Genomic DNA, 23,352 nt, shown 5'->3' on the forward strand with positions numbered 1-23,352 from the left:
CCAAAAAAGACAAAAAATTCCATTTTCTTTATTGCACTTGTTCCCAGCCTCAAAGCGAATGCTGTCTGTTGAAAGTAGAATAGATACTAATTTGGTCTCATAAAACCACGGATTGTTTCAACTTTCCTAGAGTTTCTGAATGAACAGATGATCAGATCCTGTGATGCTGCTCTCAGCCTAACTAGTGATATGAAAGAGGCACTTGTCCAGCCAGCTCTATGGCTGTGCCATTCTTTTGTTGCCTATAATACACATGCTCTGCTCCTTTTCTACTCTCTTTTAATTTTAATGCTCTGCAATAGGGTTGCACAAAGCTGAGCTGGCTTTTAAAACACAACTTCATTTTGGAGCTATATGTCTGTGCCCAGTTTTCTTTTGTGCTGCCCATGGAACAAGGAGGCTGTGTGGTATCTGACACCAGGCTTTTCCCAGTGATTTATTAACTGTGTCAGAATAGCTGTTGTGAATGCTGGGAAGCTCTTGCATATTGTGACAGTTGATATTGATTATGACAGTTTGTAGGCTCTACTGCATTGTCAGACAGTGGATCTTATTTTGTCTTCTTACTATACATACCATGGGCTGTAGATCATAGTGTTTTCTTAAAAAAGGACCCATTGTCCAGCATTCTGGCTGGCATGAGAGAACCTCTGTAGCATATTGTGCAACAAATAGCAAAATAGTTCAGACACCCTATGGGACAAACAGGGAAATGTCAATTGCTTTAGAAAAAAAAAAAAAAGTGAATAGTTTGTTCTGGCCTTTCAGGGGAATGAGCTGTGCAAATGATAGACATGGGTTCACTTGTCTGAGGATGTAATTTATGAAAATACTGGTATCCTGTATTGTCTGTTGGCCAGAAATCCACAGACCATGTAGGAGGAGTTTGCAATGAGGATTTTGGCTATCAATCATTTGTAAAGGTTGCTTTGGGTCTTGATGGAAGCTGAGACTACACATTCCTAGAATGAGTCTGAAGGAGAGAAAATAAAGATTTTTGTAAACTTGGGAGAAAATGAAAGCTGTTATGTGAGCTTCTGTGATGGGCACATAGAATCATAGAATTGTTTATTTTGGAAAGGACTTTTAAGATGATCTAGTCCAACCATTAACCAGCCTTGCCAAGCCCACCATTTAACCCTAAGGGCCACATCTACACATCTTTTTACACACCTCCAGGAATGGTGACTCTATCACTTCCCTGGGCTGCCTGTTCCAATGAGCACCCTTTTGGTAGAAAAATTCTTCCTCATACTTAATCTAAGTCTTCCCTGGAGCAACCTGGGGCCATTTCCTCTTGTCTTGTCACTTGTTACCTGGGAGAAGTCAAACAGATCACTCCAGACAATGACCCCTCCTGGCTGATTGGTTTTAGCCAGGCAGTAGTTAAAGTAGCACACAGAGGAAGAGATTTTCCTATTTGCATAAAAGCTGCTTCAGTGGGGAAAAAGTCAACAGCTGAGCTTTTACAGACAACCTGATAAGAGGAGGGAGTCAAAAGCCAATTTGTTAATTATGCTGCTGTGATTTACTATATTGCTGCTATAAAACTGGAAGAAAAGTTTTCCAACAATGCATTTCTTTTTAAAACAAAACCTCACTTGAGATGAAGTGGTGACAGTAAGTAGGAAAGAAATCATTCTAATTTTTTCTCTTCTATTTCTGAGTCACCATAGTAGGTCATCAAGTTACATTTTGAGATAACAAGCCTTAGCAAAATGACATTTAGCAGTCTATGTTATTAAAATTTTGATCTCACACTGATTGGTTTAAATGCAGTTCCTGATGCAATTTTCCACTGATGTGATTCAAAATCCATTTCTCCACATACCTTGTGGTTTAATTGTGGCTTAATAGCAGGTTAGTTGTGTAATTATTACCACTTCAGACCAAGGCTGTGACACTGAGCTGTGACCTAAGGAAACTGGGCTCAGTTCTTAACCCCACTCTGGGCCTCATATTGGCCACTCAAACCAATTAATCTCTCTCATGAGATGAACTCATGCCTATTTAAAGTTGTGTGTTTACACTATGACATCTTTTAGAAGGAACATTTCCTATCAGAAGCCACTCTTGATCTCATCTGGGATTTCTAGATGCTGCTCTAATGCTAACCATATTATCTGTAATGCAATCTTGTATTTTAATGAGTCCCCAGTGTTAGCAAGGAGACAGATTTAAAGTAAGTGATTTGATTTTCAGTGATGATGCAACTTCCCATTCCACACTTACATTGAAGTTGGATTAAATTTAGCACTCACTATGTCATAATTATTTTTCATAATGACAATAATCTAGAGTTTGTACCTTCCCTACTGTAAGCCTCAGGGTGTACTGAAATTATACAGTGGCATCTCTCAGTCCAGTGTCAGGTATTAGTTCTTTATTTTTATAATTATAGGTTTTATTGCAGAACAGCCACAGCATTATCAGAAATGCCTTAAAGGAAGGATAAAATGGAAGAATTTTTAAATGTCTGCTTTTTGCTACAGGCATATTTTATTTACATTTTTTTCTAATATTCATGAAATATTTTTAAGAAGCTACATGTGAGAAATGAAGAAGTTCCGGCACTCAAATGTGAAAACTTGTTTCCTTAGATGACTTTATCTGAAGCTCTGGTCACAACTCTCTGTCTGTCCAGAGTTCTGGCTCTGTAAACTGGGATCAGATCTGAAGAAGATAATTATGACACAGTGAGTGCTAAATTTAAACCAGCTTCAGTTGTGCTGTGAAAAGCAACAGCTTCCCAGCACCAGCTGTGGACTAGCAGTCACTGTCCTGAGAGTGCCCTTCCTCTTGGTTTCCCTTGGCCACCGTAGGGCCCTCAGACTGTTTCCACACTAACCTTGCTAGTTATTTGCCTGGGATCTTCTCCAGGTGTTCTGGCCTCTTTGAGATGTCTCAGGTGCTTAGAGCTAAAATTCTAAGAAATTTCATTTTGTTTTCCTGAGAAAAGGCAATGGTAGTACCTGCAGAGGATGGATACATTTCCCTCTCATCCTGGGGCCCTGAGCCGACTGCCTGGCAGGTCAGTCTCGCCTCCAGGAGTCAGTGGGAGCCTCCTTGTCCTGGTGAGGGCTGCTGTCTGACGTGGCTGTGCTTTTGTCTCCCTTCAGACGGCGTTCACAGCGTCACCGCGGTGTGCACGCTGCGCGTCACCATCATCACGGACGACATGCTCACCAACAGCATCACCGTGCGCCTGGAGAACATGTCCCAGGAGAGGTTCCTCTCTCCGCTCCTGGCCCTCTTCGTGGAGGGCGTGGCCACCGTGCTCTCCACGGCCAAGGACGGCATCTTTGTTTTCAACATCCAGAACGACACGGACGTCAGCTCCAACATCCTCAACGTCACCTTCTCGGCCTTGCTGCCCGGCGGCATCCGCAACAAGTTCTTCCCCTCGGAGGACCTGCAGGAGCAGATCTACCTCAACAGGACGCTGCTGACCACCATCTCCACGCAGAGGGTGCTGCCCTTCGACGACAACATCTGCCTGCGCGAGCCCTGCGAGAACTACATGAAGTGCGTGTCGGTGCTCAAGTTCGACAGCTCGGCGCCGTTCATCAGCTCCAACACGGTTCTGTTCCGGCCCATCCACCCCATCAACGGGCTGCGCTGCCGCTGCCCGCCCGGCTTCACCGGCGACTACTGCGAGACCGAGATCGACCTGTGCTACTCCAACCCCTGCGGCCGCCACGGGCTCTGCCGCAGCCGGGAGGGCGGCTACACCTGCGAGTGCCACGAGGACTACACTGGTACGTGCCGCTCTTGGCTCTGAGCCCTCGTGTATGGGCTGCACCGTCGGCCAGGCCAGCTCTGTGTGCAGCTGAAATTGCTGGCATTCTTAGTCAAAGGGAGAAAAGCTGCTGGCGCTGCCTTCTAGCCAGGAGGAGGTTTGTGGGTGTCACTTAGGGTCAGTCCCATATCTCTGTGTGCACAGTGCTAGGAGCCTTGATCCAGGTCATGCTGGGGGACTGTCAGCTGCTGAAGAGATTTGCACTGTAAGAATTTCTGCTCAGAATGCTTTATGTAGACACATTTCTTCTGTCTGGAAGGAAAAAGGTGGGATGCATCTCCTGGTTCATGGGTTTGCATGTAAATCCATTCCAGGTCCCTTCATACACCAGGGCACAGCCTCAGTAGGAGCTCCAGCCCATGGTCATCACCCAGAACAGAGCATTAGGACTGTTGTTCCCAAAAAGCTGCAATAACACCATAGTGTGGGTGCACAGCTTTGGTAGGAGCTCCAGCCCATGGTCATCACCCAGCACAGAGCATTAGGATTGTTGTTCCCAAAAAGCTGCAATAACACACTCTAGGGAAATACTGTAAGTCAGCTCTGGTTTGTAAATGTTCAGATAAAACCCCAGAAGGACATAGCTGCTTCCAGACCTGTCTCCACAGCCTGCTGAGGAACGTGCTTTGCCTCATCATGGACTTGACAGCTAATAAAGATCAAAGTGCTGCTTCTCAAATACTCTTGAGAAGTTACGAAAGAATATTAGGTGAATGTTTGCTGGTGCTTCAGCAGAGTCAGTGGGATTATTTATGTATTTGGAATTGCACATGCATTTAAGTTTCTGCACTGACGTGCTGCCAGCTGTAATTTACACTGACAGCTCAGCAATGTCTGCTGTGACCCCTGCAAACAAGGGGTGAAGCAGAGGGGGTTGGTTCCCAACACTGCCTCTCACTGCTGCAGCTATAAAAATTTGAAAACATAAATTATTTAAATTATGGTGTAAAAAAAAATAAATCTGGTTGATGTGGATCCAGCCCTCCAGGTGGAAAGGTTTTCCTTCACAGGCTTTTGCCTCAGGGTTGCCATCAAAAATGTGACTGTGGAAGGAGCCAGGAGTAGTGAGCAGGGACATGGCAGCAAAGGAACTGGGCTTTTACCAGCATGGGGGACAGGAGATGCTCCCTCCCATTTATGCAGGGCTTGGGGCAGCAGGTCCTTTCTAAGAAGATGGAGACAAATTATTTGCCTGGTGGGAAAGACCCTGAATAGAACTGTGAGATGGTTGGGATATTTGGTGTTTGTTGAGGCGTTACTTTCCTGCCAAGCTTCTCGTGAATGACTTCTGCAGTGAAGTCCATTATCCATAAATACACAATACTCACAGAATTGGGCATCAAAAAACAGATTTTATGATAAATAGATTTCATTAAAAATGTCTGTATACTAGTGTACTGTAAATAGGAATGCTTAGAAGTAGTAAGATCCATTAACCAAAGATATGCATAAAAATGAAGTTAATACATCCGTGTCTTAGCTTTGGAATGACATGCATTCCATCACATTTTTAGAATCTCTTGCTAGAAATCTTCAGAAAAAAAAAGGCTAAATATACTTTTAAATGAAAGATAATAAGCTTATATTAATAATTGATGAACATGTTTAATACTTAATGCTGCAGTCAGAACAAACACAGTACATATTCAGTATTATTCATACACACAGAAAGATTTGATCTGTAAGTTTATTTTCAGTGCATAGTTGTTGAGTTAAAAATTAACTGTCCTGCTGCCAGGATATTAAAGTGGTCAGAAGTTAAGGAGTGAGCACTGCTTATAGCTTTGCTGTCTATAGGTTTCAGAGTTAACTACACTCGAATAAAACACTTTCTTCTTTGGAAGGGCAGTTTGATGACATTCAGATTGGCCATGGAAAAAGACTTCCAAACATGATAAAGAGGGCTCTGGAATATCTGATCCCAAGAATTGATACAATATTGTTAAATGTTTTTGTTTTATTACTGATGAGTGCAGTAGAAATTTAGTATCTGTCCTGTGGTTGTTCAAGTTACTTTGATGCCTCTTGGTTCCATGTTGCATAACCATGTTTTGTTTATCAAACCCAAGCATCTACTCACATATGGTGGCCATTAGTTTGTTGATTTTCATCCCCTTTACAGAGCAAGGTTGAAAGTGTTATCAACAAGTAATCTATTACCAGAAATATTTCATGAAGATGCATTATTGAATTTTGTCCCAATCTCCTTTAAGTATTATTATTTTACCTATGATTTTAATACTTTCTTTAAATATATTCATATCCATTTGCAAGTTCAGTTTATATCTATTAATCATAATATTGTGTTTTCAGCTTGGATGGGAATTTATTGTTTACTGCAATCCAGATTTTCTATCTATTTGATGGGTAAATAGCATAGGCTGGTTTCAATAGCAGCAGTGTGTGTTGGCTCATGGAATGCAGTACCATAAATTGGAATGAGCAGAAAATTACTAAGTCTGAAGGTTGGGAGATTCTGGTATTACTGAAATATCATTATAGTAGTACCTTGGCATAGTAACATACCAGTATGAGGTACTTACAAATCTTTGAATTGTAAAAGATGAAATATGGATGGTAATAGTCTATGAAATGCAGCCTGCTTTGGGAGCTCTCATGTTTCCATTTCCCAATTAAGAGCCTACATAGAAAAATAATTATAAGAAAATGCTAAGATCTGTCATCTCTCTGGGGAGATAGGCTGCAGTTTGATGAGAAATCACTACACAATCATAACCCTGTACTGATTTTATCTGACTGGTCACCTGCTAAAAATATAGTGTTTATTTCCTGTACAAGGCAATTATGTTCTATCTTAATAGGATGGAATTTCCCTCCATTTTTCCACCCTGCTTTGAAGCCCTCCCTTTGGTTTGATGTAATTGTTAGTCATTTATACATGATGAAAGTTTCTCTGTCTTCAGGAGTCTTCTGTTACGGGCACAAAGGTAAACTGAGCTTCTACAAGGTATTTCTGAAACCTGATTACTGGCTAGGCTGGGGTGATTTGGAATTCACTTCCTGTGATGTAAGGAGGTTAGTGAGGAAGTACATATATTTTTAGTAGTTTTTTTTTCAGAGTTACAACTTCCTTAACTACTTTATATACAAATTAATGTAGAGAAGTGAACAATGTACACACTAATAGTTGTGCCATTGATGGCAGAGAGCTGTGTGCATGACTAAAGGTTAAAGGATGAAATTTTAGTTAAGCAAACCAATTTGTTGAACACTATATAGAGCCTGTATAATTTTTCCAGCTTCATTTCCTGTATCTTTGAGTTCTGCAAAGCAGCTGAGATGAGCTGTAGGTGAAGGCTTAGACACAGATGGAGGTGTCTGTACTGCCCAGGGGGCAGCCCCCCAAAGTGCAAATGCATCTTGTCATCCACAGCAGGTTTGGGGGCATGGATGCCACAGCAGTTAGTGCATGAGCTCCTTCCTGGTGCCTCCCACAGAGCACTCCACTGGGGCCATAAGTCAGCACCTCTTTGGGTGTGAATTCCCAAATTCCTGCCCTGCCATGGGTGGGTGCCTCCTCCAGTGCTATTCTCATGGTCCTCCTGCTCAGCAGCCACCAAGACTGCTCTCCTCTATGGTCATGTTTCCAAAAATCAAAATTTAATTGACACAGAAAAAATGGAAAAAAACCCCACCAACTCCTGAAATAATGAAGAGATTTAATGTTCCCACAGTTCTCCTCAGCATTATTATATTATCTCTGCCTCCTTTGCTATGCAACCCCTAGCCAGGAACAGTTTGTAAGGGGAAAAGATCATCAGAGAATTCCCCATATCCTTTGCATCTCTCCTTGGATTTCACTTCAGAGAGAGCAGAAATCTTACATGGTTGTAAATCTTCTAGTAATCAAATACAGCAATTGGAGATCTTTTGTGTGTTACAGTTTTTTCCCTCCTAATTTGTATTTGTGATACCATATTGACATGAGGAATCATGACATCTAATGTGCCTGCTATGAATTCAGACTTTGTGTCATGAGAAGGTAATTATAGCTGGTTTTTCAGCATCCTGCCAGAAGTTCCTAATCATATTGCTTAGTAAGTTCTCAGTGTTTGGCTCTTGCAAACATAGAACATAGAACATAAAAGTAAATGTGAGGATATCTTCTGCTTTATCTTTACTTATATCCATTCTTTAGATAGTAATTTCTCAGCTCACTCTGATACCAGGTTCTCCTTTTTCAGGCCAGAGAGATTTATTCCAGAGAATTTCAGCTTCCGTGTAGAGAAATTTGGCAGCCACAGTAGTCATAATGAGTGTTTTATCTTGTGCTAGAAGGTCTGAAATTCCACTCTCAGTTGCATTTCTGCAGCTTGGTGGGATCACAGGTGTGTAGCAGCCAAATCCTGTACAGAAACTCAAAATCTGATTCCTTCCTCAGTGCTTCTTTAACTCCTTGTTTAGCTTTTGAAAGGCTGTGGTTTTGTGACACCAAGTGTGAACAAAGGTTATCCTTACAGGCCTGTGGGATTTTGACAATACTTTCAAGCAGCTGTGGCCAAGTTTTTATTTCATATGAAACACCAAAGAAGAAAATCTGTGGTTCACAAATGCTGCTGTGAATGTAGGGACACTGTCCTTGCCATGTAACAGCTTCATGGCTCATCTCTCTGATACTTCATCCAAGTATTGAGGGCACACAATGAAGACACTGAAATGTTTTGTATCACTGCTGCCTTAACAGTATCTTCTAGTCTAGCTCTTAAGAGTTGTGCTACTGGATTCCAGGTGGTTTTACATATTAAAGAGATAAAAACCTTGGCAAGATCTAATTCTCTAAAAAACATATAAACATATAGCCTCAATTTTAAGAGTTTTATTAGAGTGCTGGATGATTTGCAGTACTTCCAGAATTTGAACTCTTAGTGGGTTTTTATGAAGTTTTTGTGCAGATTTTGGATGCATGAAAAATTGAAGCAGAGTGCTGATTAACTTTCATTGTTTGTCAGTGCCTTCAGCAGAATACCTGGTTGCCTTATCTTGCAGTTTCTATATGGCAATCCTGTGAAAAATTGTGGAGGGTGATTATATCCCAGTGAATGTCTGGACAATGTAGAAGGTTCAGACATTTTTCTGAATTTTTTTCTTTTTCAGCAGTGCTATGCCATGCCATTGTTCTGATGCTTGTGGTGAAACTAGGTCTTCATAACAGCATCACCACTTCCCTTTGATTGTTGTGGACCTGACTCTCTGCAGCTTTTTCATATCTGATGGAAAGATAAAAATCGTTTGCTTGTAAGATCCATCCTTACAGTTAGCACTTCTTGGCTGATGTCCCAGCACAGTCTTTTCCATCCATTTTCAGCTTCCCCTGTTTCAGCCCTTTTCTGCCCTTACTGAATAGGGAGGCATTTCTGTTGGTGTAGACATGGCAAGCTGTGCCTCATCCAGAGGAAGCTGGGCTCGAGGAATGGGCCCATGGGAATCTTGTGAGGTTTAAGAAGACCAAGAACAAGGTCCTGTGGGGATTAGAGCACCCCCAGTATCAACACAGTCTGGGGTTTGAACAGATGGAGAGCTGCCCTGCCAGGAAGGACTCAGAGGTGCTGTGGATACAAGCCTGGACAAGAGCTGGCAATGGGCTCCTACAGCCCAGAAAGGCAATTGTGTCCTGGGCTGCATCCAAAGCAAGTCAAGAGCAGCTGAGGAAGGGCCATTCCTGGGCTGCCCATGGCTGGAAACTTGGGGGAATCCCTGTGAAAGACATTTCTCTCCTGACACAGATTCTCAGCAGCAGTCTGTGCACCCACTCACCTGGTGTGTTTAACTCTGAGATTTGCTGTGCATGTAAAAACAGGTCCTTGCTTTTTGTGGCAAGGTTTGCTGCTCACACATGCAGGGATGGGGCCAGCACACCACAGCCTTACAGCTGGATCCAAGTGATGCTGCACTGAGGCTGTGGCCCAGATATCAACTGCAGGACTGCTTCCTCCAGAAGATAAGTGAAACAATAAAAACAGAGTAAAGAATTTCAGTCAAATTCTGAAGTCTATTATTGTTATGTTTCTGTTGATTATATTCCTGTCCATGTCTGTCACCAAGTAACAGGAGATGAATGTTGCAAATCTGGAGTTTATATCAGATTCACAGGACTCACTGAAGAGGTCTGCCATTTCTCTAGGTGGGTTTTTATCTGGAGGAGATGTCCTTCAGCTAATGCTCAACCTACGCTCACTTGTCAGGATGCAGAAAGCCTTTGCTAATTGGATTACTGTGCTGTGTTTGTTGGCAGTTTAGTTCTCAAATGCTGTACATGGCCTGCAGCCTTCACAGCAATCTGCTATGCTTTTTCTTAAACCCAGGCAGAGAGTTTTATCACATTACCCTCATCCTGATGTGCATAAACTAGCTAGTGTTTAAAGTTCCACAGTTCTCTCAGTCATGTCCAACCCTCCTTGCCCTCACCCAAGGTGCTGCACGTGGGATGGTCTCTGATTCAGCTGCCCTGCTGCAAGTGCTGGGGTCCAGATGCCTCATCTGGAGCCTTGTGTCTTATCTTCCTTGCCCATGGAAATATTTGCACTGATCAAAGTCCTTTGCTGTCATGTGGAAACCTAGCTACAGACTTAATGCTGTGTTTGTTCTTTTTAATTAGTTTTAGGATTATTTGACAGGACTCATGTTCTTTCTGGGTGATCCTGCAGTGGAGGCATGATGGGTGCTTTGTAGAAGCCAGTAGCAGATCACACACCAATGTAATCACTTAGCTCTGGCTTCAGGAGCCACCTTAGTAATTAATCTCTAGTATACTTACGAATTCACCTCCTCCAAACAGTTCCATGTCTAGGAAATCCTTCTTACTGATTACAGCTTATCTTCTTTTGCTTCTCCATGAGACAGCTGTAGGCCTGGCTTCTTCTGCTTCCCTTCTTTTAGCCACTCCCCTCATTTGTCAGCTGAAGAGTCTATCACTGATCATTTAACACTTTCTCCCCAGATTTTGATAACAAAAAAAAGGTGAAAGTAGCATGCAGCTAAAATTCAGTGACCAGATAGCTTGGGCAGTAACCTGTTTTAGGATGGTTCTATTCTCAGAGTTACATTTTTACACTTGCTGGCTCCCAATGCCCTTGGTGTCTGTGAGGTCACACCGGGATATGGAGAGAAGGCAGGTTTTGGTTGTGGGCTGTACAGCACCAAGTCAAGGCTTGTGGACATGAGAAGCCTGCCAGCACAGACTGAGGTGGGACAGGGCTGCAGCTGTGGGAAAGTGCTGCCCCAGCTCTTCTGCAATGCAGGTATGGCCAGGTATGACCTCAGGATGTTTGGGGTCAGAAGGGACCTCTGAAGATCAGCTAGTCCAGCCCCCCTACCATGGCTAACCTTGGTTTCAGCCTCTTTTTTTCAAGTCAAATTTCAATAAATGCCTTTTGTGAAAGTAGCACATTTGAGCCTGACCCCATGCCCAGCTAAGCTCCTGTTTGCTGTCAGGCTTTGTGTGAGCCAGGCAAGGTGCTAGCCTGGCGTGGGTACCTGGCCCCTGACCTCTCCTCCACCCCTTGGCAAGGAAATGTGTGAGTGTGAGCTTATCAGTGGTGTCCAGTGGCAGAGAGATGCACAGGGAGCAGCTCAGGTTCCCTGCTGGCATCCTGGCTAACAACAGAGACTGCTCCAAATTTAGGATTCCCTTTATTCTAGTGCATGTGAAATTTCTTTTATTGTATTTCATTGTGTATGATAGTGTTCTCTCAGTTTTGAGCAGTTTCTTGAATTGTTTTCCTGGTTTTATATTGATGGTATTTCTGTTACCACACCTAAATGGGAGGCACAATTGTCCCATACTTTTTGCAAACCTTTGTTATAGCACATTTTCTTAAAATCGTTGGTAAAACTAAAATAAAAAATGTGGGAAGTGAAGTGCAATTAATCAAAGTGGAGGTAGTATTTGATATTATAATTGTAGGTACATGTAAAACCCCTCCTTACTGATGTAGCTAAATTCCCACACACTGTCATAATTGTGAGCATAGATATGCATTGCAGATCATTGGTCTGACAGAAATTACACTCATGGGGGGTTTTTTCATAAAAATATTTTAAATAGCAGTTTATTGAACAACAGCAAATTTCTCTGTGACTGTAACTTACAATTGTGTTTTTATTAATTTAGCCAAGTTGAGCCTTGTGTAATGTAAGATTTGGGGGTGTTTTTCCCATTTTTTAATTTCAAAAAAGTTAGCTGGATAAAATTTTAAGCTGCACAAGCTCATTACCCAAACATACACTTGCTAAATGTCAACACAACCCATATGTTAGACTACCCCTTAAGTGGTGGTGGTTTTTTCTCACTGAAAACAAATCAGATAAGAAAAAAAGGAGGAGAGAGGGAAGAGAAAAACCCGAAAACTTGCCTATGAGTTATTTGTGCAGAAGATAAAATCATAATGAGATAGCATATTTTTCCAGTATTCCTTTTGTTCTGAAAATCCTCTCACAGTGTTCACAGCAGATCAGAGGTGAAGAAAAAAAGATTCACATCTGAAGTGAAATATTCTAGATCTTCCAAATCAAAAAAGAGATTTAGCTTCCAAGGATCAAGGTAATGGGGTTTCTTTTCTCCTGTTTGCAAATAAAAAACTTGGAAACAAAACTGTTTTTGTTTTGGGAAGCAGTAAGACTGAATTGTGAAAAACATGTTGGACTTCTGTATATATATTTATAATTCCCAAATTAGACATTTTTGTTTTTATCAGTGGATAAACAACGGGCAGAGATGAGGGTATCAGGATGATATCCTGTTAGGAAGGAAAAAAAGCATAAAACAGTTTCTTGTGTCTCAGTTCTTTGTGCAATGATGATTGAAAGTTTCGACAGTTGAGCACCAGACTGAGGCACTTGGCCTTGAACATCAAGATAATTACAGTTGTGCAGAGCGTGGTGGGAACCACAACTTCATTGTTGTTGCAAATGCTCTTTTGTTTAGAGCATCATGGTTCAGTGCCTGCATGCCAGCCCTGCTGCTGGGGGGTTTTGTTCCGCGACCCGCATGTGCTGCCCCGACACGCAGCCTCCAGCTCCCAGCTCCTGAAAATCGAGGTGAAGACACTGCAGCCTGTCTCTTAAATTCTCCACAGAGAAGCATATGGGATCTTTTATACAGCATTTTCCTCTAGTATAATTCAAAAGCATGTTTTAATTAGATAGGCCAGCTTCAAAGGGTCAGCACAACTGATGTGCATATTGTAAGAAAGATGAAGATATGAAAATGAATGCCTTGTATTAATAATTAAACACATTCTAATTGACACCATGAAGTGTATTAACTCTAATAAGATGGTAATCATTTAAGGTTACTTTAAAATTGAATGGTATTTAACAAAAAGGCTGAATTTTAATTCACTGGACTGCTGTAAGCAGAGTTAAGTGCAAGCTGTGAAAGCTGGCTGGATTAATTTTTTATGAGTCCATTTAAAAATACTTTTTAAGACAGTAACTTTTGAATTTCCATCTATTCTGTAGGTTTAAAAATACATGGACTCTGAGATTTTCTGTGCAAGATGTGTGTGATAGTACAGTCCCTTTTTCATGACTCATTAAGAAAAAGTCAGTTTCTCTGCTTAAGTTGCTTTTTGTTTTCAGTTTGTGTTCTTGTGTTGTGTACCAAATATTTTTGAGGCTACCAAAACACAAGATTATGGGATTATGTTTTTGACCCTAATCATTTTAATTTGACAGGCAATGGGGCATTTGTGATTGGTTTTTTTTCAGAATTTTCTTTCAATGTATAACAATGAGAATTTGATGAGCATCAGATTGTTTTGCCAGTGCTACTTATCCCGTGATGCTCAACCACTGAACTGTGATTCACAGTCAAGACAGTTGCACAGTGCTTTTAAGTATACCTTTCTTTTAAGCTGATACTTCTCATACAAAATAAAAATACAGAGCTCTGAACTCCTAGCTTCCTAACACATACTCACAATAGTAGATTGACTTTAAGCATGGTTTTCTCTTGCATTATTAATATTTTATGGCCTATCCTCAGTTATTCTCACTAATTGGCCATTACGCTCCTCCCCACCAGAGCTTCTGGGACCACCTAGGATGTTTGGGGGCATGATTTGATTTGAGGTCTGCCTGGTTCTATTTACCATAGCACTGGATCACACAGAAAATGGGAGAGGGAGATTTTCCTGTGAAAACTTTGATTTGTGGAAAGCACAGAACGTGGGCTCTCAGCCTGCCTTTAGCAGGGATGTGCAGAGTTGGCTGCTTGTGCAGGCAGTCCCAGGGGGCTGCTGGAGACAAGGGGAGATGGCTTCTTCTGTGTTTTGTCTCCTGGGAGCTGAATCATCATGTCTGTAATAGTTACATGGAGAAAATCAAGTGGGATTTAGTGAAATAAGGACTGAACTCTCCTAAAGAAAAGATCAATGTTTGTCCTTGAAAGGGAGACACAGATCCTCTTTTCTGCTTATTCTTTAGCCTTCATTTTTCTTCTTTCTGAGGGAAGTTATTTGCAGATGTGTTGCCTTTTTGAACTGCTTTTTGATGCTAACTTGATCAAAAACAAGTGCAAGAGTTTTGCTCTTGCCCACCAATTTGGGAACTGGGAGTTGCAACCCCTTGGTGATCTCTGTGGAAAGCAGCTTAGGGAAACCAGGCTGCAAGTGAGCAGGAAGCCTGGTGGTGCCTGAAAGCATGTCTGGTTTTCCAGCTCCTGAGTTCCTGTTGATAAAAGATATTATTGCACACACACCCCTGCCACTGCCACCACACCTTGCTTGCTTTCCTCATTCCCATAAATAGTTTAATGTATTTTGAAAAGCACAATGTGAGGCCAAAACAGCCTTTGGAACAGCAGCCTTGTGGAATTAATGGGCCTGGTGGTGGCATTGGGTGCCCAGGAAAAATTGCAACTCTCTGGGATGAAATAATCTTTCTTGTCATCTGAGCAGAAGCACGATGAGTCTGTCCCCTTCTTCTGTCTCACTGCTGCCCATGAAGGAGGTGAGAACCAGGCCTGGCAGGTGGTTCCCATGCTGAAGTGCCTGCAGGGATGCAGAGATGCAAATATGGATCAGCCTGCAAAGGTTGTCCCAAAGGGAATCTGTCCTGCCAGCCGTGGTGGCTACTCCAGCCTTTGGTTCTCTCCATGTGCCCCTCCTCCAGTAACACTCCTGGAGAGGAATCAAGGGCCACAGAGAGCTGAGAAAACAAAATATAATATCAGATGAATGTATAGTAAAGGTAGAGAGTGATTGTGCCTCTTAAATAAATGGAGGGAGGGATATTCCTCTGTAAATGAATGTGTTATGCAAAGGGATGCTTTGTTCTTACACCTCCAGCTTCTTCACCAGTTTTAAGGCGGGATTTTAGGAAGAGATTTATTCCAAGTAATTGCAGACAAATGCAAATTGCAGACACAATGGCATAATCTAGTTTGAGATTTGTCTTTGACATCTATAATGATGTTATCCCCCTGATAATACATCCAGAGATAAAGCTTAGGCTTTTATTGAAAGGCACTGTTTCATCACCATATCTTACACCAAATCACTGCAATTTGCATTATGATGAATTGTCTTACATGTAAACCTGCCACAGAGTTCAATACAACTGGAAATTTTTGTGCATTTCTTTTTTCTCATGTGTAGGTTTATGTTAGCTTTGTGAGAGAGACAGAACCTAAAAGGTCTCTAAAGCTTTACCTTACAGGTCAAATGCAGAAGGAGATGACACCTTGCAAGGCCCTGTACATTACAATAAATGGTTCAATAATTAGAGAATTTATCAACCATTGTCAAGTCAGCCAAGAGTAAAGATTAAGATATTAAGAAATTACCCACTGGACCCCATAGGGCAAAATTTGTTGTTAAGTGTGGCAGGATGAAGGTTGGGAAGCCAAATGCCTTTTCCAGCCAAAATGATCCTATGATTCTATGGGTTTTTCTCCTCCACCACATCTAAAGCATTCCAAAAAAGTGCTTTTCCTCAGCATTTCCTCAGCAGCCTGGGGGTGATTGTGTCTGGTGCTGTGGGAGCAGGCAGCAGGGGGAAGCCAGACACGTTGTGTCCATCCCTGCCCACTGCCCATTGCAGGACACCAGTGCCCAGGTTTCTCATGGAGGTGTCTCTTCCTGGGTTTGCCATTGAGGATGTGCCCCACCTCTGCAAAACAAACATCTGGGGCTTTTTTGGGAGGTATTGGCACCAATCCATGGGCTGTAAAATCATGAGTTAACTCTTTTCTCTGCCAGACCATAAGGTGGGCTTCAGAATTGGATGTTTTCTTAAATAAAGAATATTTTACTGTGGCATCTGGCTCCTTGCTCACCATGGTGCTGTCAGTAAAAACCAAAAAATCACAGTACCTTTGATAAATCTCACTTGCACTTCTGGTGCTCACACTGTTCTGGCCTCATGACTGGAAGGTGAAAAGTGAGTTTCCTGTTGTAGATAGAGTGGAAACTTAATGCCTAGGAATTTTTAATCCTCAACAAGTACACAAGGAAAAGAACACAAGTATTCAGTTGTGACTTTTGTCTATGCTCTGTTCTTGCTGGTGCTGGTGGAAATTGCATAGGAGAATGAGGTTCAGTGATCATGCAACATTGAGCATATATCATCTTGAGAACATGCTCATAATTTCTGAAATCCACAGACTAATTCATTTCTCCAACAGATGTGCCCCAAATATCACTAATCCTCCTCAGTATTGTTTCTTCTCCCTCCCACCTCCCCAATTATTCCTTCTCATTTAAATGCAAAAACACAAAAACAACCCAAATCATCAATCCATCCATCCGTCCCTCTCTGCAGGGTGTCTTTTGTTTTGCTTTGTTTTGTGACCAGGGAAGGGGAGGAGTCAGGGGTAACTGGAACATCTTTGCTGCTGTAGGATCCTGAGCCTGGTTTGGGGCTCTCAAAGGGCCAGGCACTGCTGCAGGGCTGCTCTGCATGTGCATTGCATCAGTGGGCACAGCCTGAAGCAGCTTGAGAGATGGAGACCAGCTCCTGCTGCTTTTGCTTTTGTAAAACACAGTTTAGCTTGGCTTCCAGTGGGAAGGATCAGCAAGTAGAATGGGGTCCTGGCCTCTCCCCTGCCTGTTTGGCCCATGGGGTATTTTCATGGTGGTCCTCCTTCTCCTCCCAGGAGCTTGCAGGACTTCAGAGCAGCCAGGATGCAGATGCTTTCCTTGAGCACCCTGCTGGGAAGAGGAACTGGGAAGGCTCAACAGCATCATCCTGTTGATGGGAGCTCCCTCAGAACAGACAGTTTGGGCTGGAATTTGACCACCAAGAGCTGTCATGAGCCTTGGGGCCAGCAGATGACACCCACAGCTTCAAAAGCAAATAAAAGAAAATAAAAAGCCTCTCACGTTCATTATTTTAAAGCGACTCGTGATTAAAAATTTTAGGACCCTTATTTAGCTGAGTCCTTTGATTTTTGAAAATCTGATTTGTGAGTTATCAGGAATGTCTAGGGGGAGCTTTAAGGAAGAAACACAGGGAAGGGAGAAGGGTGATGGTAAAGGAGAGGTATAAGAGATATATATTTGTATCCAAAAGAGCAGAGGTAAATCTGCACACTTTCTTCCCACCAGCTCAGAGCTTAGGGCTTATGGCCACAGAAAAACTAAAGCAGATCCAGAGATAAAAGGGTGATTTCTGGAGTATCTTATTGTAGAAGCATTTCTACACATCACCTCAGAGAACTACTTGGCACACTAAATACAGAGTGTGACAGGAATGTTTTTGCTGTTACGTTGCTTAGTGTTATTAGGTCAGGTTACTCTCTTGTAAATACATAATATTAAATCTGGAATGGTTAGCAACTGAAATTCTGCAGGACAGCTGGCACTGCAAGTCAGCAGTTTGAGTGTGTATGTATAGAGTATGTCTGTGTACTTATATAATATATGTGTATGTCAGGTATTTATATATTATTTTACTCTAACCTGCTTCTCATAATATGACTATCAGTCAGAAAGCAACAAAGAAAGCAGAAAGCAAAAGAAAGTAGGGAAACTCTAAAACAGACCTTAAGCTGGTGTTTCTCCCTGTAAGAGGATTTGGGATAATTTTAATTAACCTAGATTAGTCCCAGTTCTAAAAACATAAACAAATGAGAAAAAAGAAGACAAAAATGTATTTTCAAGTTTGAAGGTTTAGTAGCAGTGTCATTTAGAAACCTTACAAGGTCATGGCCATCAGTGTCAGTAGTATGGAGTCTGCACAGCCTCTGAAGTGGCAGTGGGGTTTGGCCCTTGATTTCTAAGGAACCCAGGTTTTACATCTGTTACTCAAATAACACTTCTGAGTCACTCATGTGAAATGGTACATGAATTTAGTTGTCCTCTAATTAATCTCTGTCACTACTGTACTAGTGGCTTCTAACTTCTATTTGATCCAGCTTCTCCATCATTCACAATGAGTTGGCTAATGTTTCTGGGTAGCTGCTCTCCAACTTCTCTCATAAACCCAGTAGATTTTGTTTGCTTGTTTGCTTGTTTGCTTGTTTGCTTGTTTGTTTGTGTCACGTTTCATTGGTAATTGGCATTTGCTGCCAGTTTGCTGGGAGGTAAGGCTGACCTCCCAGTAGGTTCTGAGGGTAAACTCATGCACCACAGAGCCACTAAAGTAGTGAACTTCCCTTTATGGACAAAATTCAGTGATAATTTGTATTATTTGAATTGCACTTATGTTTTAGGCAAGTTTTCCTGCAGTACATGCCTGTACAATCAGTGGAGAGAGGTGGGTATCTACTGAAGATGTTGATCCACTTCTCCTAAGGCAAGCATTGAGCCACTAGACTCACACATGAGCCATCCAGAATGGCTTAAAGCTGTATTTCCACAACAGCTAAACCTTTCTAAGGCCATTCCTTCATTCTTATTCCTGGGTGCATGGTCCTGCCTCCTTCCCATGTGCTTGCTGTGCTATTCATCCCATCAGTCATAGCAGGGACTTAATCTGAAGATCACTAATGCTTCAGTAAAGAAATGAACATGTTGCCATCTTAGCTCTACAAATCAGTCAACTGCAGGATGACATGAATGCCAGCACAAGGGAAGGGGAGGAAACTGCAGCATGCTTGGGGAAAGGAGGGGACTGTGGTAACTCCCACTCAGACTGAACTATGGTGAAACCACCCCTAAAGCACAAGATCCCAACCTCTTTATCTCTTGTTCCAGTAGAGATTTCCAAGCTGATTCTGCAGCTAATTTGTTTTTAACAGCCTTCTTATTACTTAGTGCACTGACTGCTCTGGTGCCAGTTGTCATGTAAGGTTAGTAGTGCTTTAAGTAGTAGAGGAAAAGGAGGATTGATTTCCCATAATGTGCAAGACAGCAAATACATTTTTAATGTAGTTGGTTCTTTATTAGGGCAAATGGTCAATGAGACTTGTTTGAAGAATTTAGTTTTTCTATTTCTTTTTGTTTCTTCTTTTGCCTTAGTTCTTGTGGATTCTTCTTTTCACATTAAAGTATATAATTTGAGGTGGGCTGCTTAAATCAGCTTCTCAAAATGCTTTTTATTCTGGCAAAGCAATTACAAACATAGAGAAAATTAATATGTGTCTAGAGCAAGTGGCAGGATGAAGAAAGGAGAAAAGAATCAGTTCAAACAATTACAGACAGTGAGTAAAAAATTAATGTGTCCAGGGAAACTGAAGAAAAACTAACATCAGTACAAATCTGCTGCTTCATTTAAATATATATTTAATGTACTGTTTCAGTTGAATACAATCAGAGAATAGCAAAAGATTTTGAGGACTAGTCCCTAAACCATGTATTGGTGAAACACACTGCAGTAAACTGATGTGAAGAGGAATTATGTATGTATTTGGATGCCATCATCTTGTTTCCAGCAAGCTTTCAAACATTATTCATCATTGTTGTAAGGACAAACAACTCATCAGCAAAACCACAGTCAGATTTCTGCAAAGACCAGCTTCTTGATGCACACCAGTGTGTTGCTTGAAACCCACAATGTTCAGCTCATAAGGCATTTGCAGCTGTGAGATTATTGTCTCAGTTTTAAGACACCATTTTTTATTTCTTTTCGCTTTTTTTCATCACCACTTATTGTTTATTAGTTTAACTTTCATTACTTTATTTGGAATAGGTCAGAGGCACACCAAATCTAGCCAACCTTTGTATGTGCCTGTTCTCGTTATTTTGCACCTGCTATCGTGGTGTCCTCATTTATATAAACTTAATAAGAAACTTAATAATTAACATCTTTGTAACATTAGTCCTAAAATCGAAGAGGATAGGTATGTATTAAAGATAGGATGTTAGGATGTTTGTGAGTAGAATGCAGTGTCAAAAGCAAATATGACATTTTCATCTTGAGGGCTTTAAATCCAGGAAGCACTACATAAAGGGCTGCAGAAAAGCCACAAGACTCACAGCTTTAAGAGTCATGAGTAATAATTGGGAGCCTATAAGATCAGCTACTGTCATATCACAGTATCACAAATCATTTTCTGGCAAGGGCAGAATTTTTTCAAAGCCCAGGAGTCTGCTGGCAGATAACAGGCAGCCACAGCCTGTGTTATCTGAGTGCTTTAGCTTTAGAGCTGGAGGGGCTGAGCTTCACATCCCCTGCTTGCATTTCACAGGGCTCAGATCTGTAACTAGTTTGTTCAGTGATTCCTAAAATGCAAGCCAGTATGAAAAATGAAATTGCATTAGGCAAGGAAATGCTGTGAGGAGCAAAGGAGAGTTTCACAGTCTGGGTGAGTGGCTGAGCCTTGCTGCTATTGCAGACTGAGCCCAGGCTGTGTGTGACAGCTGTTTGGGCTGTGCTTTTGTCACCCCAGCCCCTCCAGACCCTCACTGCACAGCAGCTCTCCCTCCTCTGCACTATTTTTTCCTGCCAGACTGTAAGGCCACCCTTTGGATGGCACGTCCCAGCACTCCAGCCTTTAACTGCAAGCAGGCACACAGGCGCTTTTCATTCCCAAGGGCTGGCATTCTGCTCCCTTCCTTTCCTGCTCCTCAAGCAGCTCTTCCCTTAGGGCCTTCTCACTCCAGCTCTTCCTTCGAGTCCATGCAGGCTTTGGTTCAGATTCTGAGGATGGTTTTCAGGCAGTGCCTCAAAACTCCTGCAGGGCAGAGCTGTGGGACAGTGACGTGTCCATGGGGAGGTGGCTGCCCTTGGAACTGACCAACCCACTGGTGACACAAAAGTGCCTTCTGTTGCCAGTCCTGATCAAGGCAGTGCTTCCAATTCTTGCTCAGATGGCCACTCCAAAAGGCAAAAATGCTGTTTCTAAATCCAGGCACTTTTGGAGAAAAGGGCAATTAAGGTTTTTAAGTGTGAAAAAAACAAAAAAGTTTTTTGGTAACCTTTGTGTCTCAAAGCACAGTGACACCTTGGATTTACTGTTGAGATTTCAAAACCACTATTTTAATATATTTTGGTAAATATACATAAATATGAAAATTCAGCATCAAAGAATATGCATCAAATAGTTCTCATTTACATTAGAGACTTAAGAGAACTCCGAATAATTTTAGTATCTGGGACATCAATGATGCTACAGCTGAATGAATATAGAACAAAGAATCTTGAAGTATATTATTTTAATTTACTTCTTTACACATCATAAGGAAAAGCAGTAACAAACAGTATACAGTAGAACTTTTCTGTAAGCTTTTCTCTTAAATAATTTTATGCCTGTATAGGTATCTAAACAAATGGCCTACACATTCTTGTTATATGACTGAACTATCACTGACTTCCAGCTTAGGCTTTTGTACTTCACTTCTGTATTGCCATGGCATTTCCACAGCATGCTGCAATGCCAGGAATCTCTCCTTTTTCTGTCTGTGTATTCAAGCCTTTGTGTTATTTGCTTTTACAAAATACATCATTCTGTTCCCAGAAAGCCTTGAAGATTATGTTCTTCTCTGAGTCAGAGAGTTATTTCACAAAATATTCTACTACTTTTTTAAAGCAATGAACCTCTGCTTTGTCTTTCTGTAGGAATTGTTTTTCCATTTTCTGAGAGTTTTGGTACACAAGATATGTGTAGAAGGGCTGTGCTTATGCAGTGGATCATCAACAAGTGCTTGCTGTTGTGTTCTCTTGAAACATCTGGTGTGTGTGCACCATATCCAGTGTACCAAGGGATGTCTTGGGTGATATGTACATTTTTTGCCAAAAGAAACACATTATAGAGCATTTAAAAATATTAAGGAAAGTGTATTCATATAATCTTGCCTGTTATGTAGAGCTGATAAATGGAAACAGGAAGATATTTATCAAGTGATTTTCACAGCATTTCACTTAATATGTTAAAGTGAGAGTACAGGAACCTCAGTGCTGAAGGGGGAAAGCTCTGAGCACAGGCTGGTATGGGTTATCAGTTCAGAGTCATGCACAGAGCAGGTCCATCCTCCAGAGCTGGCCCCACATGGATGGAGAGTGCATCCAGGCCTGGCTCCTGATCATACAATCCAACCTTTGCTCCTGCATTTTGCCAGCTTGAGCCATCCCTGTCTGAAAGGCAAGTGATGTTGATGCAAGAAGAACATGCAGCAAAGCTGGAGAACCAAAAGCAGAAAGCTGCTCACCTCCCCTTACCTGGGAGACCCTGCCCTTGGGGCAGTGGCTGCAGCAGTGCAAAGCCTGGCAGTTCTCAGCTGGCACAGAAAGGAGGTGCAGACCCAGGTCTGGCTGCAGCAGTGCTGCTGGCTGCAGCTCTGGCCTGGGAGCCTGTGGGAGCAGGGCTGTGGGGCAGCAGATGGAGCAAAACTTGCCATTTAAATTTGCCTTTGTTAATGAGTCACTGCCCCCAGCTCCTGCTGCTTTTGCTTTCCTGCAGGAATGTGTTTTCATGGTTTTAGCTGTGCTTGAATCAATCACAGGGTTGGGAGGGGTCTCTGCTCCTCCAGACCCCCACTAAAGCAGGTTTGCACAGGATCACGTCTGGGTGGGTTTCAAATATCTCCAAAGAGACCCCCCAGCCTCTCTGGGCAGCCATTCCAGTGCTCTGTCATCCTCAAAGGACAGAAGTTTTTCCTTATTCTCAGATGGAACTTCCTCCTTGTCAGTGCCTGTTGCCCCTTGTCCTGTTGCTGAGCACTGCTGCAGAGCCTGTCCCAATGTAATTGCATCATCTGGGGCGAGTGATCATGCAAACATTGAGGTGTTAGAAATGTATTCCTTCAGCTGGCTTGAGTAGTACAACACTTGAGTAGCATTGCTCTACATTTACTGTCAGACACTGTTACTGGGTTAAGTTAACTGTGTATGCCACCTCCAGTTTCTCTGAACAGTGTTACGTGTGGGATGTGAACATGCTTTATACCATAGGAAGACACATGTCAAAACACTAATGTTAACTAATTAACTCACACAGAGGGTTTGGCTTTCTGTACAATGATTAATTCAGCAGCTGCTTTTGTCCCAACCACAGCAGATTTTTTAAAATTAATATCCTCTTAAAAGTCCATTAATTTTTAAAAATTAGGATTAATTCTCAGATTTTGGGCAAGCACAAGACAAAACCCCATGGCATATATACAAAGCAAGACACCACATTCATTAGTATTGTATTTAACACAACTTACTAC

General features: G+C 42.0%; 1 protein-coding gene across 1 annotated transcript in view; it reads left to right on the plus strand.

The window, feature by feature from the left end:
• Positions 1-23,352, plus strand: part of CELSR1 (cadherin EGF LAG seven-pass G-type receptor 1) — a 160,859-nt gene that overhangs the window by 63,188 nt on the left and 74,319 nt on the right. Inside the window, exon 2 of the mRNA XM_056482024.1 lies at positions 3,120-3,758. Within this exon, the coding sequence (XP_056337999.1) occupies positions 3,120-3,758 (639 nt within the window). The remainder of the gene's footprint in view (positions 1-3,119; positions 3,759-23,352) is intronic.

The sequence above is a fragment of the Oenanthe melanoleuca genome, chromosome 1A (genome assembly GCF_029582105.1).
Source record: "Oenanthe melanoleuca isolate GR-GAL-2019-014 chromosome 1A, OMel1.0, whole genome shotgun sequence".
Taxonomy (NCBI): domain Eukaryota; kingdom Metazoa; phylum Chordata; class Aves; order Passeriformes; family Muscicapidae; genus Oenanthe; species Oenanthe melanoleuca.